This window comes from Oryza glaberrima, chromosome 7 (assembly GCF_000147395.1).
Source record: "Oryza glaberrima chromosome 7, OglaRS2, whole genome shotgun sequence".
Taxonomy (NCBI): domain Eukaryota; kingdom Viridiplantae; phylum Streptophyta; class Magnoliopsida; order Poales; family Poaceae; genus Oryza; species Oryza glaberrima.
Window position 1 is genome coordinate 24,501,435 of NC_068332.1, and position 19,653 is coordinate 24,521,087.

Consider the following 19,653-nt stretch of genomic DNA (forward strand, 5'->3'; position numbering starts at 1 on the left):
TATACATTGGTAGAATTTGATTAATTATATGAACCATTGCGTGCTATGAAAGGTCAAGTGGTTGCTGATTTTATTAGTGATCATATGGTTAAAAGTGACCACGATATTAATTTTGTTAATTTGTGTCCATGGAAACTTTATTTTGATGGATCGGTTTGTGGCAATAGGCAAGGTATAGGTGTCGTCTTAGTTTCTCCAAATAATATTTCTTATGAGACATCGGTCCGGTTAGAATATCCTTGTACTAATAATCAGACCGAATATGAGGTTGTGTTATTCGGTTTACAGAGTTTGGTTGATATGGGTGTGAGGGATGTAGATGTTTTTGGTGATTCACTTTTAGTAGTTCGACAAATTAACGGGGAGTTTCAGTGTTTTGATGGACTGCTAAATAGCTATTTGAACCGATGCTTGGATTTGATTAAGTTGTTAGACACTTTTACCATTAAACATATTCATAGGGAGGAGAATAGTATAGCAAATTACTTAGCACAACAAGCATCTGGCTAGCAGGTTAAGAGAGGATTGTTTTATATATCAGAGAAGCCGGTGTTCAGTTTGCCGGGTATTGATTCGGTGCCATTTAGTACTGGGGCTTGTACCGAATTAAGTGTAACTAGTGTGGGAGGTTTTGTGTGTGCATGTGGCAAAATTGAGAATGATGTACTCATGTACATGAGCATGTCCCTGGTATTAGTACTCCAGTGCATAGGGTAGTAGCTGGTAGATGCATTTCCTATGAGATAGATGGTTCGGCCACAGTAGGCGCGAGACATGCTGAACCAAATAGCAGTAGCACTGGTTTGTTTGAAGTAGCAGTGGATTTTGAGCCGGGTGATTGGAGAGAGACTTTAGTTAATTGTTTGAAAACCCCGGGTCAAACGAAGGATAGGAAGGTTCAGTGACAGGTTTTGAAATATACTTTATTGGATGATGAATTATATCGCCGAACCATAGATGGGTTATTATTAAAATGTTTGGGTCCAGATCAATCTAAAGTGGTCATGGGAGAAGTGCACGAGGGAATTTGTGGGACACATCAGTCGGCTCATAAGATGCAGTGGTTATTAAAGAGAGCAGGATTTTATTGGCCCAACAATGTTGGAGGATTGTTTTCGGTATTATAAAGGGTGTGAGGCATGTCAAAAATTTGGGAATATACAAGTAGCACCCGCGGCTATGTTGCATCCTATTGTCAAACCATGGCCATTTAGAGGATGGGGTTTAGATTTTATAGGTGAGATACATCCTGCGTCTTCTAAGGGTCATCGCTTCGTCCAGGTTGCTACGGATTATTTTACTAAATGGACAGAAGCGATTCCTTTGAAAAACATGACCCATAAGGAGGTTATTGATTTTGTATTAGAGCATATCATTCATAGATTCGGTATTCCTCAAACATTAACTACTGATCAAGGAGCATCTTTTATGTCTCATCAATGTAGTGAGTTTGCCGAATCATTTAGAATTAAATTGTTGAATTCGTCGCCTTATTATGCTCAAGCTAATGGACAGGCCGAATCCAGTAATAAAATTTTGATTAAACTTGTAAAGAAGAAAATAGAGGAACATCCTAGGAGGTGGCATGAGGTGCTTTCTGAAGCTTTATGGGCTCATCAGATATCCAAGCATGGTGCTACACAAGTGACACCGTATGAGCTAGTTTATGGACAGTAGGCTGTGTTGCCTGTAGAGGTAAATTTACAAGCACTTAGAGTAGCCAGGCAAAGTGATTTGTCGGTTGCTGATTATAGAAACTTAATGTTGGACAGGATAGATGATGTTTCCGAGGAAAGATTAAAAGCCTTGAGAGCAATTGAGAGAGAAAAATTGAGAGTAGCTAAGGCTTATAATAAAAAGGTATGGGAAAATTTGTTTCAAATAGGTGAGTTAGTATGGAAAACGATTTTGCCAATTGGTGCTAGGAGTAGTAAGTTTGGCAAGTGGTCGCCGAGCTGGGAAGGTCCATATGAAATTGTAGAAATTGTTCCTGGAAATTCATATTTTGTTCAGTCTTTGCAGGGGGAAAAGTTGCCTAAAGCTCTTAATGGGAAGTATTTGAAAAAAATATTATCCTAGTGTATGGCAGGAAGCTTAATTATTTTAGAACTGATATTGTTTTGGCAGTATCGTTTTGGGAGGAAAATTATGGATTAGCTTAGGACTGATATTATGTTGGAGTATCGTTCTGGGTGGTTTATTTTTATATGTTTTCGGTACAAGTAAATTTAATTATTTATACCGAAAACGGGGGGCATGTGTTTGTGGCATAATTTGGCTCATAGTTAGTTTGTTTGAGCAGGCCAAATTGTTTAGATTAGTCTGTTCAAGTGGCTGATGATTTGCTTGGAAAATCCATTTAATTTGTATATGCAGGGATTAATGCATCAAGAAGATTATGGGTGCAAATTGTAGGTGTGTTGAGGAGATGTTCGATGCATGCAAGTTGCTTGGAGGCTACAGTTTTCAGCTTTTGTCAGTTGTGTTGCAGTTGGTGCGTTCCTGTCATCATGTGTTGTCAGTGCTTTCATGCAAGGGATGGAAGTCTGCATGGCTGCCTATTGTTGCGTGAGGGATTTGGTAGGCGTATGCAGCGGTGCGGCGAGGCAGTTAGAGACATATTTTATTCTTATCAGATTGATTTCCTTTCAGTTAAGACTTTCCGTATTTTTTGTGTGGGACATCGATGTGCGCCAGTACATATACTGGTTACGCCTGTTTAGAGTCGGCTGGAACCATTATCAATCTATTATTTTCTCAGTTGCTTTTACCGTACTTTTGTTCTCCTTTTCTTGCCGAAGCTTAGTCACCTAGGGTGCGGTTGATCTTTACTTATTTACGCTGAAAATCAGTCGGGTTCTTCCACGAAAATAAAGATCTTTGCTAATTTGCTCAAAAACTAGTCGTTCGTCGTCTGTTCAAGTAAACTAACTATGAGCCAAATTATGCCACAAACAGTAAGCTGGTCATCTCCGGCCGCCGTCGATCGCTACGGCGGTGAGACATTGAGTCTGAGTATCAGTGTTGGGTGGCGCCCAAAGATGTACACACCAACATGGCAGCATGGAACAGGTTTGCTGGGCAGGAATTGGATTGGTCGACGACTCAAAAGGGGTTCGGAGTTTTTATCTCCAGACCCCTGGGCTGGATTTCTTTTCTTGTTTTTCTTAGCGAAGACAAAGGATCGAGCTGGATTCTTCTGTTTTTCAAGCGGGGGCTGAGAGGGGTCGGAGTTTCGTCTTATGTGGACTTCTTTTTTCCTGCGTATTCTCAAGGGATGGGAGGGGTTCGGAGTTTTATTCGCCGAACCCGCTTGGTGCCGATTTCTGAACATTTCTATATTCCATGTAATTTCCTGTTTTTGTCATAATTTAATTGACTTGGATTTGCATTGCCACTTCAACGACATGGGCAGGCATGGCTTTAGTGTGCACTGCAGAAGATTTTTGTTTCTAGCTGCGCAACGTATAGAATCCTCCACTAAGTGCAGCAAAATTCAGACAGAATTTCATCAACCAACTACACAACGACTGAATTCCTAGTACTTGTGCAGATGTACATTGCGAATTGTGATTACATAAACAACAGTAGAAGTATTTTCTGTTCGGGATCCAAATCCAAGACAGGAATACATACAGACAATCTGCAGAACCAATAAAACAAGCAATGGTTGCAAAACCAACAAGATATACATTATCATAGAGTTTCTTGGCATCTAGAGAACACAACCGGCCAACCGGGCTGATCACTACTGGCCCGTGCTGTTGTTCGTCAATGGGCTTCGTTCGCGTATTGGTGCCCTCCGACTTCCATCGATCGCCATGGCGCCTAAGGATGTACAGACGTTGGCGTGGGATTGGTCAACGGCGCAAAGGGGTTCGGAGGTTCTAAGGGCTGGATTTCTTTTGTGTTTTTCTATCTCTTTGTTAATAATGGATTAAGAATCCAGTCTCTACACCACAAGAACTTCATGGACGCGTTTCAAAAAAAGAAAAAAAGAATTTCATGGACGGATGGGTCACGATGAGAATTCAGATTAACTCACGGTTTGTTCTGACATGACCATCGAAATCGAACTAGATTCTTCTATCGGATTTTCCCTTTTTTTACTTTTGTCAAGCAAGGGCAGGGAGGGGTCGGAGTGTTGAACTGTTGATCACCGAACCCTCGATGTGGACTTTTTTTCTGTCATATTTTCAACGGATGGGAGGAGGTGGTCGGAGTTTTCAGCGCTACAGAAGATATTTGTTTGTAGCTGTGCAACGTATAAAATCCTCTACTAGTGCAGGAAAATTCATAGTACAAAATTTCTGCAACCAACAACACAGTGACTGAATTTCCAGTACTTCTGCATTGCGAATTGTGATTACAGAAACAAGAGCAGATGCATTTTCTGTTCGGGATTCAACTTACTTTAGTAATCCAAGACTGCAATACATACATAAATCTTTTTTTCTTTTGAAAAGAGGGCAAAAGTTTTTACCCCGTACTATGTATTAATAAAGTAGAGAGAACAATGTAAACATATTTACAGGGATACATACAGCAATTTTGCAGAACTAATAAAGCAGGCAAGCAATTAGAGTACTGCCTGTTCTGATGTTCTCTGATATACTATATCTGAACATCTCAACAGCATATGCTCCGATCAATCCGCACACGTGAGAATGCGTGGAGTCGGTGAGAAGGACGACACACGATGTGAGGAGAGGCGAGCTTGGTCGGCGCTCGAATGGAGCGTCCTGGACTCCTGGTGGTGGCAGGTGTCCGCCATTGTTAGAGCGCTTCGAGGGAGACGTCAAGAAATTCCACCGGAGTTGGCCACTGTCCGCGGTAGAAACGGGGCTCGTTTTTTTTTTTTTTCTTTTTTCCTCCGGAGTTGGCCCACTTTGTTGCCGGCTTCACAAGGGCCATATGGCCCACATCACGTCAGGCCCATTTCGCAGACGCCGAGTTTCCGCGGGCCCAACCCAACCCGGGTGTCTCGACGGACATGGAGTGGAATAAGTTCACTATCCCTCCCTCGACTCATGGCCGTGTATGAATAGCATCCCTCAACCGTAAAACCAGGTATAACCCATCCCCAACTCTGAAAACCGTTGCAAATCAACTCCTCGAGTGGTTTTGGAGGCGGTTTTATCCTACGTGGTGCTTACGTGGCGGGTTGACTTGTTCTTCAACCTATGTGGCATCAACGTGGCGCTTACGTGGCACTAAAATAAAAAAACATAAATGGGACCCACATGTCAGCAAGTAAACACAATAAAAATAATTTCTGGGCCCACATGTCAGTTACCTTTCTTCCCTCTCTTTATCCTCACCGCGAGTGAGATGGAGAGAGCTCCGTGAGCCTGGTGGCACCAGAACGGCGGGAGCGATGGGGTGGTGGGACTGCGGGAGAGGCGGGACGGCAGGGCGGCGGGAGCTCGGCGAGCGGCGGGGCAGCGGGAGGAGACGGTAGCGACGGCGATGGTCAAGGAGAAGAGGCGGTGGAAACGGTAGCGGCGGCGGTGTGGAAGCAGCAACAGCGGTAGGCCGGCCCGGCGAGCTCCCTCCCCAACACGTGACCGCCTTGCGAGCTCTCACCCTAGCGCGTGGCTTCCCGGCGAGCTCCTTCCCCCATGTGCGACAGGACGGCGAGATCTCACCCTAGCATGCGGCCTCCCGGCGACATCCTCTCCCCGTGGGCAGCGGCGGTGAGGGAGGGGGCATCGGCCGGCGACGGGGGTGGCGGATTGGAGGGGGAAACGCGGCGGTGGCGGCAGGACGACGAGCTCCTCTCCCTACGCGTGGCCTCGGCAAGATCCTCTCCTCGTGGGCGGCGTCAGCGGGGGAGGAGGGGGCATCGGCCGGCGACGATGGTAGCGGATTGGAGAGGGAAACGCGGCGATGGTAGCAGGCCGGCAAGATCCTCTCCCCGTGGGCGGTGGCGGTGGGGAGGAACTCGCCGGGAGGTCGCAGCCGACCGTGCACAGGGGAGGAGCTCGCCAGGCGCCGGGAGGTCGTGAGCGGCCGGGTGCGGGGGAGGAGCTCGCCGGGAGGCTGCGGCCGGCCGGGCGCAAGGGAGAAGATCTTCGGGATGAGAAGGGCGCCGCTGCCCGGCCGAATCCACCTCCGCACGTGCGGCTGCAAGAAAAAGATAGAAGGAAGGAAGAAGATAAGAAAAAATAGACTGACAACTGGGCCCCACCATTTGTTTTGTTTTAACATTTGTCACTTACATATGGGACCCACTTCTATTTTCAATTCCTGTGATGACCTGGCTGCCACATCAGCACATTTGGACCAAGTCAGCCTGCCACGTAAGCGCCACGTATGACAAAACCGCCTCTAAAACCGTTCGGGGAGTTGATTTGCAATGGTTTTCGAAGTTGGGGGATGAATTATACCCGATTTTACGGTTGAGGGATGCTATTCATAGACGGCCATGAGTTTAGGGAGGGAAGTGGACTTATTCCACACGGAGTCGCGTCCAAGCGTGTTAGGCTTTCGAACGATCCGAGATTCCGTCCAGATATTCCACGCGATGTAACGTTGATACGAGTTTTTATCCACGAGCAAATAATGTTGTCCGGTTTGCAGTACTCGAGTAGTTGCCTCAGGTCTTCGCAGTGGTTTACATAAGCGTGTTCGTCAAACTTTCCGTGCCAGATTGACAATGAAATTAGTACTACTCCCTCCATTCCATTTTAAATGCAGTTGTGGATTTTTGTGTCTAACAGTTGATCGTTCTTTTATTTAAAAAATTTATGATAAAATTTAAAAATTAAGACGCATAAAATATTATTCATGTTTTATCATCTAATAACAATAAAAATAGTACTCGTAAAAAAATTAATAAAACAAACGATTAAACGTTCGACACGGAAACTCACATTGGATAAGTTTGATGTTCGTATACGATGGCTGACCCATTAGGTTTCCGACACTGTGGAGTTCGTTTATTATGCAACTCCTTTGTTGCCAGTTGCCACGCATATTTCTAAACGGGCTAAAAGGTGTGCCTTTTTTAAAATAACTATAATTTTATTTTAAAATCAAATAAGCATATTTTTAAGTTTGTAAAAATTAATATTCAATTAATCATACTATAATAACTTATCTCGTTTTACATATAAAAAAGTTCCAAACTAAAACTTACTTTCCAAAGCACCCTAATTACGCAGATGCGTTGTATTCATTTTCCATAATTAGTTGTCTTTTTCCTAGTCATATATTTCAGCTAAAGGTTGCTCAATTTCATCTCCTGGCGAACAGCTAGTCAAATGCATTTCAGTACACCAAAAGTCTGCAATTTGCACGTGGCACTATGACCAAGTGTGATGAGCAGATTGACCAAGTGGCGCCGCAGTAGCCGCGTCGGCCTCCCCGGCGGCGGTGGCGGCAGCGGCGGCTACGACCACCGTCTTCCTCATCTCCGGCGTCGCGTACTCGCGTCCTTCGTGCGGCCCGACGAACCAATCGTGCAGCCGATCTGTGAAAATAAAATAGAAAAAAGATATTAAAAATGGCCCAAACTCCCCAAACTAGCGTATTATCAAGGGTGGCAACTGGCCATGCAGTGAATGACATTTTATCGAATCCAAGCTTAAAGTAAAGAGTAGTGTATCTTCAATTTTGTCTCCTTTCCACCCCCTCTACAAAATAGCCTATGAAGAAATCCAAAAATAAAAACCGATAAATCAATTTTGTAAGATCACAAGGGATAACATTTTTTAAGCAAGAAACATTTCCAGGTTTCGCAATAACCCAACAAACAAATGCAATCCCAACAATTAAAAAAGTTTGTAGGAAAGCTACTCGGCCGTTGACCAAACAAATTAATGAGAAGTATTCTGTACAGGATCAATGCCAAATATACAAACCAATCATATCCACACACACACACATCTTCCTAAACTACATTTTAATGACACTGAGAAGTCAAAAACATTGAGTAAAAAATGATCAGTAAATACTAACCGTGAAGTACAGTCAACTGTGTGTTGATACGTACCGCGCCATCTCTCTCTCTCTCTCTCTGTAATCCTTGCTCTATATATCATTGTAAAAGCATGGAGGTTGAGCTAGCCGCCGCGCGGCAAACTGCAAAAAAATCGTTGAAGAAAGATGGCGCGCCCAGCCGCCGTCGCCGCAGCTACTGGGCGACGGTGCAAGGCGGCGCCAGCGCCGCCGGAGAAGCACCTGAACCGCTTCGTCCGCATCATCGCGTTCATAGAGAGGGCCGGCAACGGCCTAGGCACGCTGGTGTTCACATGGGCAACAGTCGTCATCCTCGGCGGCTTCTCGACGATGCTCACCGTACGGGAGTTCAATTGCGCGACGCTGCTGGCTCTCCTGGAAGCCACAAGGTCAGCAATCAACTTCCATTTTTGTTTTTCAGCCAAAAGCATAAACAAAGAGAGATAGAGAGATTAGTTCATATAGTTCAATTTTGTGATTTTACTGCAGGATGTTCAGCCAAAACAGTAGACTTGAGTACCAGTTCTTCTTCAGGACAAGGGGAGCTTTCAGGCGTCCTCGCCTGATCAGATTGGTTCTGATTGTATGCATGACTGAGGCCATGGTAATCGTCATGGCAAAGTTCAGATTTGCAAATTTCAGATTGGCAAAGTTCCGATGGAGCCCAACTCCAATCTATCATCTAGGTCCGGTAAAGGTAACACCGTTTATAATCCTGGGTATGACCATGTCCCTGTTTGTAGTTGCCAAGCTTGTATGCCCAGTGATCCTTAAGCTGTTCGGCGACCCACAACTCAGAGCTGTATCACTATGGAGTCCCCTGGCTGCAATCCTATTGTTGGTCCCCTGTCTGTTCCTGGAAACATCAATACCCCATCCAGACAGATTGCCTAGATTAAAGGAATATTTCGCATTGCTCCTTACGGCAGTGATCATAGTGACAATAACCAAGTTGCAATTTCGATGCATAACCTCACTAGTGAATAGTCCTTGTGGCCACAAGATGTCATTCTTGCGTCCAGTGATTCTGTTCTTGTGCATGTGCGCTGTAATAGCAATATTGGGATACCTGTTTTCGGACTCTGCCTATATAGTAGCACCAATGGCCTTCTTCCTGATATTTGCTTTGGTATTAGAGTCATTTGGCAACTTGCAGATACCAGCAGCGGTCGCACGTGTTGTGATAGCAATGATACAACCAACAACGGTCATCTGTGTCCAAAGTATTTTGACAGCAGTGACGTAGCGAACATCAGGTATCTATATCGGCATTCTGAAGAATTGCACCAGAGAACATGCATATCCTGACGGTACTTTAGGAGATACCAAGAAAAATGTCAAGTTCTCTCTTGACGTCTTCTATGTAATAGTCCTTACCCAAGGGGCACTCTACATTGTGGCATGTGTTCTCGAGATGTTTTCATTCATCCCCAAGATACACTTAGTTCGTCAAAGCAGGTTCAGACGGAAGTGGGGAAGGAAATGTGTTGACATGTACTATTCGTACATATTCGAGCAATGTGTTTCCGGAGGTGCGCTTGCTCCAAGGATCATGGAACTGACCAGCTTCGCCATGGATTTCACAAACTCAAACTCACCCAGCAACCAGCTCTATGGGATTCAAATGCTGCACAGCTTTCTGAAAAGAAAGCGCACCAAGGCACTTCTGCTCTTGAGACTCACCACCTCCATAGAGACATTGAACACACTAATCACCATGTTGGGCTGGACAAGTCCAGAGGATGCACAAGTCAGATTGCTTGCCACAAAGGTCATCGTCGAGCTTTCAAGGAGCCTCCAAGTTATTGGTATCCCTGGGTCAATGCAGAACATATCTTCACTTCTGGACACCGAAAACCAATTGAGACGACGAAATCCGCTACTTTACACATATTACAGCCAGGAGGGAAAAGAAGGTACGATTGTGGACACAGGTGATGGCCAAGAGCATATTGACCAAGATCATCCTCATAACAACAACCGACTGAACTCCTGGATGCTTGGTTGCTGGCAATTGATTTCAAAGCACAAAAAAATTCCAAAGGAGAAGACATTCATAGAGCATGATCTCCTTCCTGTACTGGGAATGTCAATCCTAGAGACACTTGCAGAATGTGATCCTGACAACTGTGCGGAAATCAGCAGAGCAAGAGACCTCATCCAGAAGATTATAGGGTACACTAACGAGACGCAGCCAAAAATACTGAAAGGTTCATCACTGAAGTTGCTGACAAAGCTCTCAAACACTGGTGGGGAAATTGGTATAACACTTCGGCAGAAGATGTCAGATCATCCCTTCCTGTTGAGAAACCTGGCAGAAATCTTGGGTGACATTGAAGGCAGCCAAGAACATAAGAAGCTGGCAGCAGAGATCCTTAGAAACCTTGCCGATGATGGAAACACAAGTCAGGAGATAGGTTCAACCCGAGTGATCATTAGCAGGTTGATCCAGGCATTTCTTGCACAACATCCACCATCAAACACAAATTCCGACCGGTCGCTACAAATAACGGCTGGTCAAGCACTAGCCATGCTAGCGATGGAAAGTATCAACAATTGCTCAGCAATGTTGAAAGAACCAGGATATTCATTCATTAGAGAGCTCACTGCCATGATCCAAGATGACAGATACAAATATGTGGCTGCAAGTCTTCTGCAAAATCTATGCTTGCATGCTCAATCCAAGCTCAGCAGCTCAGACTTGACAGAACTATCTCATTCCTTGCGAAAGGTGAGCCTGCTCATTCAACCTACAAGCTCAAAGTTAGAAGTATACAGTGCAACCTATTGTACTTGCAATCTTTCGTTTTCCTTAACTAGCTATGGAATGACTATTTTTTTTTAAAAAAAAAGAGGAATAACCTTATTTTCTTTGTTAGATATCTTTTTACAATGTTGCAATATGTGCAGTTTCATAGCACAGTCCAAAGACTACTCAGAGCTATATTGCAGGGCTGACTAAATGAGTAGAAACAGAATAAATATAAGTGGAATCTTGATTTCGATGATCATAACTTATATTACCTGTTGTTTCAATTACAGGTTTTGGAAAGAATAACTGACACAACAGTCGCAACAGAACTAGAAGTCCTTATTGGCCTTAGTTCACAAATATGCCATGTCGTTCCTGAAGACTTTGCCCGGGAACTAGAGCATTATCAGATTAAGGAAAGATTTGTGAAGAAACTAGTTGAGGCACTGAATGCAAATGTGAAACCTACTGCCCACTGCCCCAGGATCAGGAGGGTGATAGTTGAGCAAGTTATATATATGATGGAAAACAATTGTAGCTATGCGAACTGTTTCAATGAATGCCAGATGATGGAAGCACTCACGGTGGTAGAAGAGACACCTTCAAAGGTTGAAAAGTACAGGCTCTTCATGGGGGATGCAGGACTAATGGAATACAGCATACCACTCTCTAATCTTGTCGCTAGAGCAAAGGAAGAATTAATGCATCATGTAACATGATTGGTTAAGAAGCATCAGCATTTTTTTTTCTTTTCGAATTTTAGAAGCATCAGCATTCAGTAGTCACGACTAGCAGTTTATGTAGATGGTACTATTTTGTAATGCTATCCATGTAGGAGATCTGCTAAATTAAGAGTTGGTATCTAAATTAAGAGCGGGAAAATGGTATTATTAGCATTGTACACAAGACGACCACGATATATGTGTAACTAAGAGATTTTGCCTTGCAGCGAGAATAACTGCAGGCATTGTAATGAATTTATCTACTTTGGTACCATTAACATTTAGTCTTGTAATGTTCAAAGAATCAACGGCAGTGAATATTTCAGGCGATTACTGTTCTTCAAGGGCATCGCAGTTGTAGAATGAATTGGTATGAATTGAAACAATACCCAACACCACAGAGTTACCCACTTGGCCACTAAGCACTTAACCAGTTCCAATCCCAAGACCAAGCAAGGGAGGAAAAAATTAATTATACTCCAGAAACTAGCCTGTAAACCCTAAATCTGAGCACCAAACACACGGGCGCCGGCGGGAGAAGGAATGCAGGAAGAGAGATGAAGAGATGGGAGGCGAGAAGGTAATTGCACCTGCTGTTAAGGAAGGGAGGCAGGATAGAGCTCTCCACACCGAGCTTCCTCTGCTGATCCGCTCGCCGCCGGAGCGGCCATTTCGCGCGCCGCCGCTCGCCCGCTCCGGCGACGCCACCGCTAACCCCGCACCGCATGAGGCGGTCTGACGGACCCCGCGAGGCCCATTAGCCACACATCCGTCCGGCTCTCACGGAGGCCTACATGGCCCACGTAACGTAAGGCCCATGTCGCGCTCCTCATCTTGCCGTCGCGTCGCGTCACGGGCCCAATCACGCTTCCTTGTCCCGCTCGTCGCCTTCAAAACAAACTCCAATCCGTCCGTCCATCCATCCATCCTTCCGTTCGGCTTACATCGTCTTTAGTTCTAAAGTTTGTTTTTCAAACTTTTAACTTTTTCATCACATCAAAACTTTTCTACTTACATAAACTTTCAACTTTTTTATCATATCGTTTCAATTTCAATCAAACTTTCAATTTTAGCATGAAAAGTAGCACAAAGTCTTCCAACCTTAGTGACACGGCGATGACGAGAAAAATGACCAAACAAACGGTCACTGGAACGATCGAGCGGGAAAAGGCCAGGTGAAAGTGAGAGTGCGAAACCAAACACATCTGCATCATGTACTGGAACAAGAGGAGGAAAAGTCAGAAGAGGCGGGAGCTGAATGATGGCCGGCGGGGAGCATCGACTGCAGATAGCGGCCAAGTCCGACGGGCAAGGCAGGGCAGCCGCGCCGGAGAAGTGGGTGAATTGCTTCGTTCGCGTGGTGGCGCTGATCGAGAGGACGGGCAACGCGCTCGGCACGTTGGCCTTCACCTGGGCCACCGTCGTCCTCCTCGGCGGATACTCCACGGTGCTCCGCTCGCAGGACGATTTTTGGTACGCCACAGCCATATTCTTCCTAGAAGCCGCCAGGTAATTTATTTATGCAGCCCATGTACATATATCCTCTTCCGTTTTTCTTCTACTTTAAAAGCGTAGTGGCGGATTCATTATTTTGCTAATGGGGGTGCGGAATTAAGTGATGTTTTTTTTTTGTCGGGATGACTAAAGAAGGTCGTCTAAATGTTACTCCCTCCGTTTTAAGTTATAAGACGTTTTAACTTTGATCAAAGTCAAACTACTTTAAGTTTTATTAAGTTTATAGACAAATATAGTAATATTTATAATACTAAATTATTTTCATTAAATCAATAATTGAATATATTTTCATAATAAATTTATCTTGGGTTGAAAATGTTATTATTATTTTTTTATAAACTTAGTCAAATTTGAAGTAGTTTGACTTTGACCAAAATCTTATAACCTGAAACGGAGGTAGTATTAAGATAGAGGAAAAAGAAAGTTTTCCATCAACAACTGTCAAAAAAAAATATGCAAAAAAAACACATGCCCCGAAACCACACGCCAACCGCACGAACACAAACTACTTAACTCGACTAAGATAAAAATCCAACAAAACACTAAAATGATATAATTGATGCTAAAAATTTTAATGGGCTAAAGTAGATATCTTTTTAACAAATTTACAAACAAGAGTCACAAAATATGATAATGTTTTCAGATGATGATCTGATCATGCCTTGATTAACGGTAAGGTTGTCTAGCTAATTTGCTCAACTCTAGCAAATGCAATGTATAAGATGGATAGAGTTTTTTTGAAACAAAGATGGATAGAGTTTAGCAGCGAGGTTATCTAAATAACTCGTTGGCTATACTTACACAGTAATACATCTAGAAGGAGATTAACAGTAAAATTATCTAGCTACTTAAATCAGTTATACATAATTAGGAGGAGACTATGCATCTGGCAGCCCTGTTTTGTATACATAACAGCTTTTGTATATAAAAAATTTTGGGGATGCAACCACACGCGATGTGTCCATGGTGGATCCGTCACTGTAAAAGCGGAGTCGTCGTCGTCCTCCTCCCTCCCACACCATTGTAGCTCCCCATGTAAAAAACAGACTCCCCAACAAACCATCCCACCCAAAAAACAAAAATACAGTGTTTTGTAGAAACGAGAGGACAAACTCCAACTGTTCCAAACATAGATTACAGGAATTGGGGATTTCTATTATAATAAAAACGGACAAACGGTTCCAAAAATAGATTACAGGAACTGGGACAATACAATATATCAGGCCTAATTCAATGGTGTCATCCCACCATCTAAGGCAACATAACGAAGTCCCAAAATTAACAAATTAAAACATCTAAACATAAACCAGCAGCTATCAATAGTTCTGAAGCAAACACAACAAAAGATAAGCCAGAATGAGTTCAACATATGAGCTATGAGCATCCTAAGAACACAAAGCCGAAGCTTCCTTCCCCTTCAACATTTTATCAGACGGCGCCACTGCCTAGTTTCTCCAGCCCAGTCTTCTGCTACTGCCTCTCCATCCAAATTGTGAACTGTACATCTCCTCGGCCACCCGCCTTAGAAGTTATACCCCCAAAACATTCTTTCTTGGTTTTCAACCAACTTCTGCAGAATCGCCCATGATGCAATCAAAGCTCAAACAGAGTGAATTAGTTCAACAGGGTCTCATAGTAGTTCACTTTTAAAACAGACCTTGTTCATTGTTTTCCAGATTGCCCAAATAACAGCTGTTATCCCTACCATCACCTTTTTTTCATGTTTTTATCAAAGTTAATATATCCTCTTTTGTATTAATAAGTTGTCTATCGATGGGAATCTAAAAAAGGATCCCAATCTATTTCGCTTTTGCATTCTCAACATATTCGCTCTAAGAGCAAAATTATGTTAGTGATAAAAAATAACGATTGATGACCGGCTTGTTGATTGTACGGTGTTTTGCCTCTTTACTTACCCATCCTATGTACACTTCAGGATGTTCAGTGGCAGCAACAACAGGCACGATTACCAATTGTTCTTCCGAACCAGAGGTGATTTCAGACCTCTTGGCTGGAATGGTCTAATCGCCATCGTCTGCATTTTAGATGTTTGGGTGTTGTTGGTTCTCCAGAAGAAAATAGTTATGGCAGCTGTAGTGGTTTACGCTATGATAATTCTGCTTGCACTTGGCCAGAATATATCTCCTGAGTTTCAACCACTATGCAATCCATTCCGCCGTGCCATATCTCTATGGAGCCCCTTAGCTGCAATACTGTTGCTAACTCCAACCATGCAGCATCACTCAAGGGAACTTGTTTGGAATACCACAGGAGGCAGATTAATACCGAAAATAACGGCTGAAATTAACTTCATCCCAAGTAGGTTCACAGTTGCCAAATGGACAGCGTTTTTCATATTGCTCGTAGTTGTGCTCATGGTAACAATCAGCAGGTTGCGGTTCCCAATAGTCACCAAACTAGCAGATAGTGCTCTGTGCAGAAAGCTATTAGTTTGGGGTCAAACTATCCAGAATATGTGCATGCTTGCTGCGCTAGTGTTGTTGGTACTGACTACTGATGGGTCCTTTCGGTTTGTAACAATCTTGTCACTACTCGGCATTACATTGATGGTGTCATCTGGCAACTTCCAGATACCAGCAGCAGTAGTGCGTGCTGAGATTGCAAGCTTCGCACTTCACCGCCTTATCATGCCACATAACGGCTACATAGAACATGGAGAGAATCCAGACAGTAAGACTAACCTGGTACCATCTCTCATTATCTTCTATGGGATGGTGATGGCACAAGGAATACTCTACATCGTGGCATGCATCCTCGATATCTTTTCATTCATCCCCCGGAGATCCCTCATCCGGCGTGCTGGATTGAGAGGTCAGCTGGGAGTGGAATATGTCAATCTATATTATGCATATGCCTTCGAGAAATGCATGGGAGGGGCTGTGTTTGTTCCAAAGAAAATCAGCCTGACCAACTTTGCCATAAATTCCCTGAACTCAGATTCTCCCAAGAATCATTTCTATGGGATTCAACTGATGCATAGCCTTCTGGAGAATGAAATGACAAGGGTTCGGATCCTTGACAAACTCATCACTTCTACAAAGACCATCGACAGAATAATCAGTATGTTGGGCTGGACTAGTCCAAATAATACGACGGTCAGATTATATGCCGCTAAGGTGACTGTTGAGCTTGCAAAGGACCTCCAAGTCATCACTGTTCCTATGGCAGTGCAGCTTGTATCTGCACTTCTGGACACCAATGGCAAACTTAAAAAGGGAAATCCACTTCTGCAGGTAGATGATGAACAAGAGGAGAGGCAAGACCCCATTCTCAACACAGCAAATAGCCAAGAGGAAAGACCGGATGGAATTAGGAATTCAGATGATGACCCAACGCAAAGACAAGAGCCACTTGAAGGCACTGATAACCTGCCGGAGACACAAACTTGTTCAACCCACATCCATGAACAGAACTGCATACTCAGACGAAGATGGCAGCACATTTCAGAGTACTGGAAAGTTCCCAAAGAGCATTCATTGACGTACTATGATCATCTTCCTGCACTTGGCATGTTGATTATTGACAAGCTTGCTAGTTGTGGTCAAAATAACTGCGTGGAAATCGATAGAGTAGCTGACCTCATTCCGAAGATCATAGGATTTACAAGCTTAAGAAGTGACACGACGAACAGCGAGGCACAGCAAATGGTCCTGGTAAAGTCATCACTGAAGGTGTTGCAGAGACTCACAAGCATTGGAGGAGAGATCGGCATAACATTACGGTACAAGATATTGAAACATCCCTTCCTTTTAAGAAACCTTGCCGAAATCTTGGGAGACAACAACAACAATCAAGAATTAAGGAAGCTTGTGGCAGGAATCCTCAGAAACCTTGCCATTGATGGTGACACAAGGCAGAAGATTGGGCACATGCAGGTGCTCATAACCAGGCTGATGAAAGCATTCCTCAATTCAGATAGAACCTCCAGCACAAATGTTGATTGCTTGCTAACAAAGGTAGCTGGGCAAGCACTGGCAATGCTGGCAACAGATAATGTGCACAACTGCTTAGTTATGTTGAAAGAACCAGATTTTATCAATAAACTCAAACGTATGATCCAGATCCATGATGAAAAGTACATATATGTGGCGGCAACCCTATTGTGTTGTATGTGCCAGCACGCCCAAGCCAAGCTCACAGAATCAGACCTGAAGGAACTATCTCAGACCTTACGTGAGGTGAGCCCTGGTACTTCATGCTACATATGCAATCAATATTTGTGGTGGATAATGTTCTTTGCTGTTCTCATATATTCTTTATGTTAGCTGATGAAATTTCTCCTACACTTTATTAAATGGGGGTATTTATTTAGTAGTGAACTGAAGTATTATGATTCACTATGTTAGTATGTTTTGCTCGATTATGTTTTTACTGCTCATGCTACATTATGATGTTGTTTCCACTACAGGTCTTGGAGAGAATAATGAATGCAGAAGGGGCAGAACTAGAGATCCTCATTGGCCTAAGTTCACAGATATGCAAAGTCATTCCTGAAGAATTTTCCCAAGAACTAGATGACGAACAGATTAAGCAGAGATTCATAAAGAGGCTAGTTGATGTACTGAATGCAAATATGAACCCAGGTGCTCACTGTCCTGGGATTAGGAGGGTGATACTTGAGCAATCTATATACATGATGGAGTGTAATTCTCACTATACCAGTTGTTTCAACGAATTCCGGATGATAGAAGCACTGTGGATGGTAGAGGAGATGCCCTCAGGGGTTGAGAACTACAGGACTTTCTTGGGTGACGCAGGTTTTATGGAATACAGCACACCTCTCTTTGCTCTTGTGGACAGAGCAAAAGAACTGATGGGCCGTCAGTGCCTGCAAGGAGTCAGTAGAGTTAACTGAAAAAAATTGTAAAGGGTGATTTCGCATTTACAATTATAGTGAGTTGCTGAGTTATAGAATATGAAACAATTTTGCACAATATTACAAGGCATGCACATGCTGATATGTCCACAGTCTCTTAACACAATCAAAAGATTACAAAGAGCTTGGTCATGGTACTGAGTTAATGGGTAGAAACAGCCAAAAAGTAGGTGGAATTGTTGTTGTAAAAACCATAACTTAAATTACTTGCTATTTCAATTACAGGTTTTGAAAAGAATAACTGATACGATGGTTGCAACAAAACTAAAAGCCATTATTGACCTTAGTTCACAAATATCTAACGTGAAGTCATGAACTAGAGCATGGTCAGATAAATGAAAGATTTATGAAGGAACCTGTTGGAATAATGGAGTACAGCATACCACTCTATAATCTTGTGGCCAGAGCTAAAGAAGAAATAATGCATCATGTGACATGATTGGTTAAGAAGCATCAGCATTCAGTAGTTTTGTAGTTACCATTAGCAGTTTATGTAGATGGCGGCATGGCGCTACTCTGTTTCCCAATCCATCTAGAAAATTGCTAAAGTAAGTCTTGATATCTAATATAACTATATTGCAAGTGGTTGGTAAGGGGAAAAGGAACGATATCAACATTGTACACTAGTCAACCATATGCATATTTGTAACCTGAGATAAATAGCAGGGGATGTATGTACGACCTCCTTAGTGATCCTATGAACAAGACTTGCCTTGGTGAGATAATGGATATGTACACAGCTGATTTCTTCTTATGTTCAAAAATCAACAGCAGCAGAAGCTTCAGGTGATTTCTACTCTAGCTACCTGCCTCAAAGGTCCTAGTGCGATTTGGTACAGTAAATTCTCTGTAGTTTCCGTATGAACTGAAACAAATACCTAACATCTCAGTGTAACCGACATCGTAACCAGTACCAATCCAAAGAACGCAGCAGGAAAATTGAAGTCGAATAGAAACACTATGTGGGAAACCCTAAATCTGGGCAAAAAAGAAATGCAAGCCTCTACGGTCTACGGCTGCCGGAAACCGGCGCTCCGATGACTCCAAGGGTGGGCACGGCAGGCGGAATAAGGAATGCAGGAGAATTGGTAATGGCACCTGCCGCCCCGGGGGTCGACTTCTCTACACCGACGCAGAGCTGCTCGCCTGCTCGTCGCCCTGCCGGCGGCCACCGAAGCTGCCCCTTCGCATGGCCGCCGCCGCCGCCGCCGTTGGGGGCGGAGCGCTACGAGCCCACGACAACCCTGCTCGCCTCTTTCGCACGCCCCGCATCGGCCCACATGACGGCCCACTTAGGCTTACATGCGGCCCACGTATATTGGACCGGACGTCAGTAGTCAGCTCTCTAAATGCCAGATTTGCCATGGTAGGGAGAAGGTTTCTTCATAGTTTGCCATTTTTGCCTACGCACGAAGGTATACAGCAGCCACGACGCGTCCTGTGCCGCCTGGTGCGAGCTCGAGCAACGCTGCTACCGGTCCACATGAGTACGGCGCCATCGCCAAGAAATTTCACCCCAACCAAATTAATTCTGAAAGCGACCAAGCGAAAATTTACCAATTTTTGCTTTGATTTTTGCATGAGAAATTGGGGGAGGATGTCTCTATACGCACCATCAACAAGTTCTTGTCAACGAGCATGCCCAGGAGCAGGGTGCTAGCTGTGTCGCTGCTGCACGAGCTGTTGGTGGGCAACGAGATGACGCGCCAGCGGATGAGTGTATAGATGGCCATATGGTTTGAGGCCCGTGGCCCGGTCCAAGGCACGCTATTTTGGCCTGGCCTAAGCAAGGCACGGTCTGACTA

The 19,653-nt window shown here is 43.9% G+C and overlaps 1 protein-coding gene, 2 long non-coding RNA genes and 1 pseudogene across 3 annotated transcripts; 2 read left to right on the top strand and 2 right to left on the bottom strand.

Moving 5' to 3' along the window:
- Positions 1-7,136: 7,136 nt before the first annotated feature.
- LOC127778432 (uncharacterized) lies at positions 7,137-12,175 on the bottom strand. The gene is made up of 4 exons (XR_008018507.1): positions 12,027-12,175; positions 8,483-10,712; positions 7,963-8,337; positions 7,137-7,474 (listed from the first exon to the last, which is right to left on the bottom strand). It is a non-coding gene; the product is annotated as an uncharacterized LOC127778432 (long non-coding RNA).
- Positions 8,110-11,764, top strand: LOC127778431 (uncharacterized; annotated as a pseudogene).
- Positions 12,176-12,697: 522 nt separating the features above from the next.
- Positions 12,698-18,090, top strand: LOC127780063 (uncharacterized). Its single transcript, XM_052307019.1, has 3 exons — positions 12,698-12,945; positions 14,888-17,150; positions 17,381-18,090. Exons 1-3 carry the CDS (start codon positions 12,698-12,700, stop codon positions 17,825-17,827), a joined length of 2,958 nt encoding a protein of 985 aa, XP_052162979.1. The 3' UTR covers positions 17,828-18,090.
- On the bottom strand, positions 13,955-19,202 carry LOC127780067 (uncharacterized). The gene is made up of 5 exons (XR_008018769.1): positions 18,947-19,202; positions 18,328-18,380; positions 17,632-17,800; positions 16,551-16,952; positions 13,955-16,470 (listed from the first exon to the last, which is right to left on the bottom strand). It is a non-coding gene; the product is annotated as an uncharacterized LOC127780067 (long non-coding RNA).
- Between the last annotated feature and the right edge of the window lie 451 nt (positions 19,203-19,653).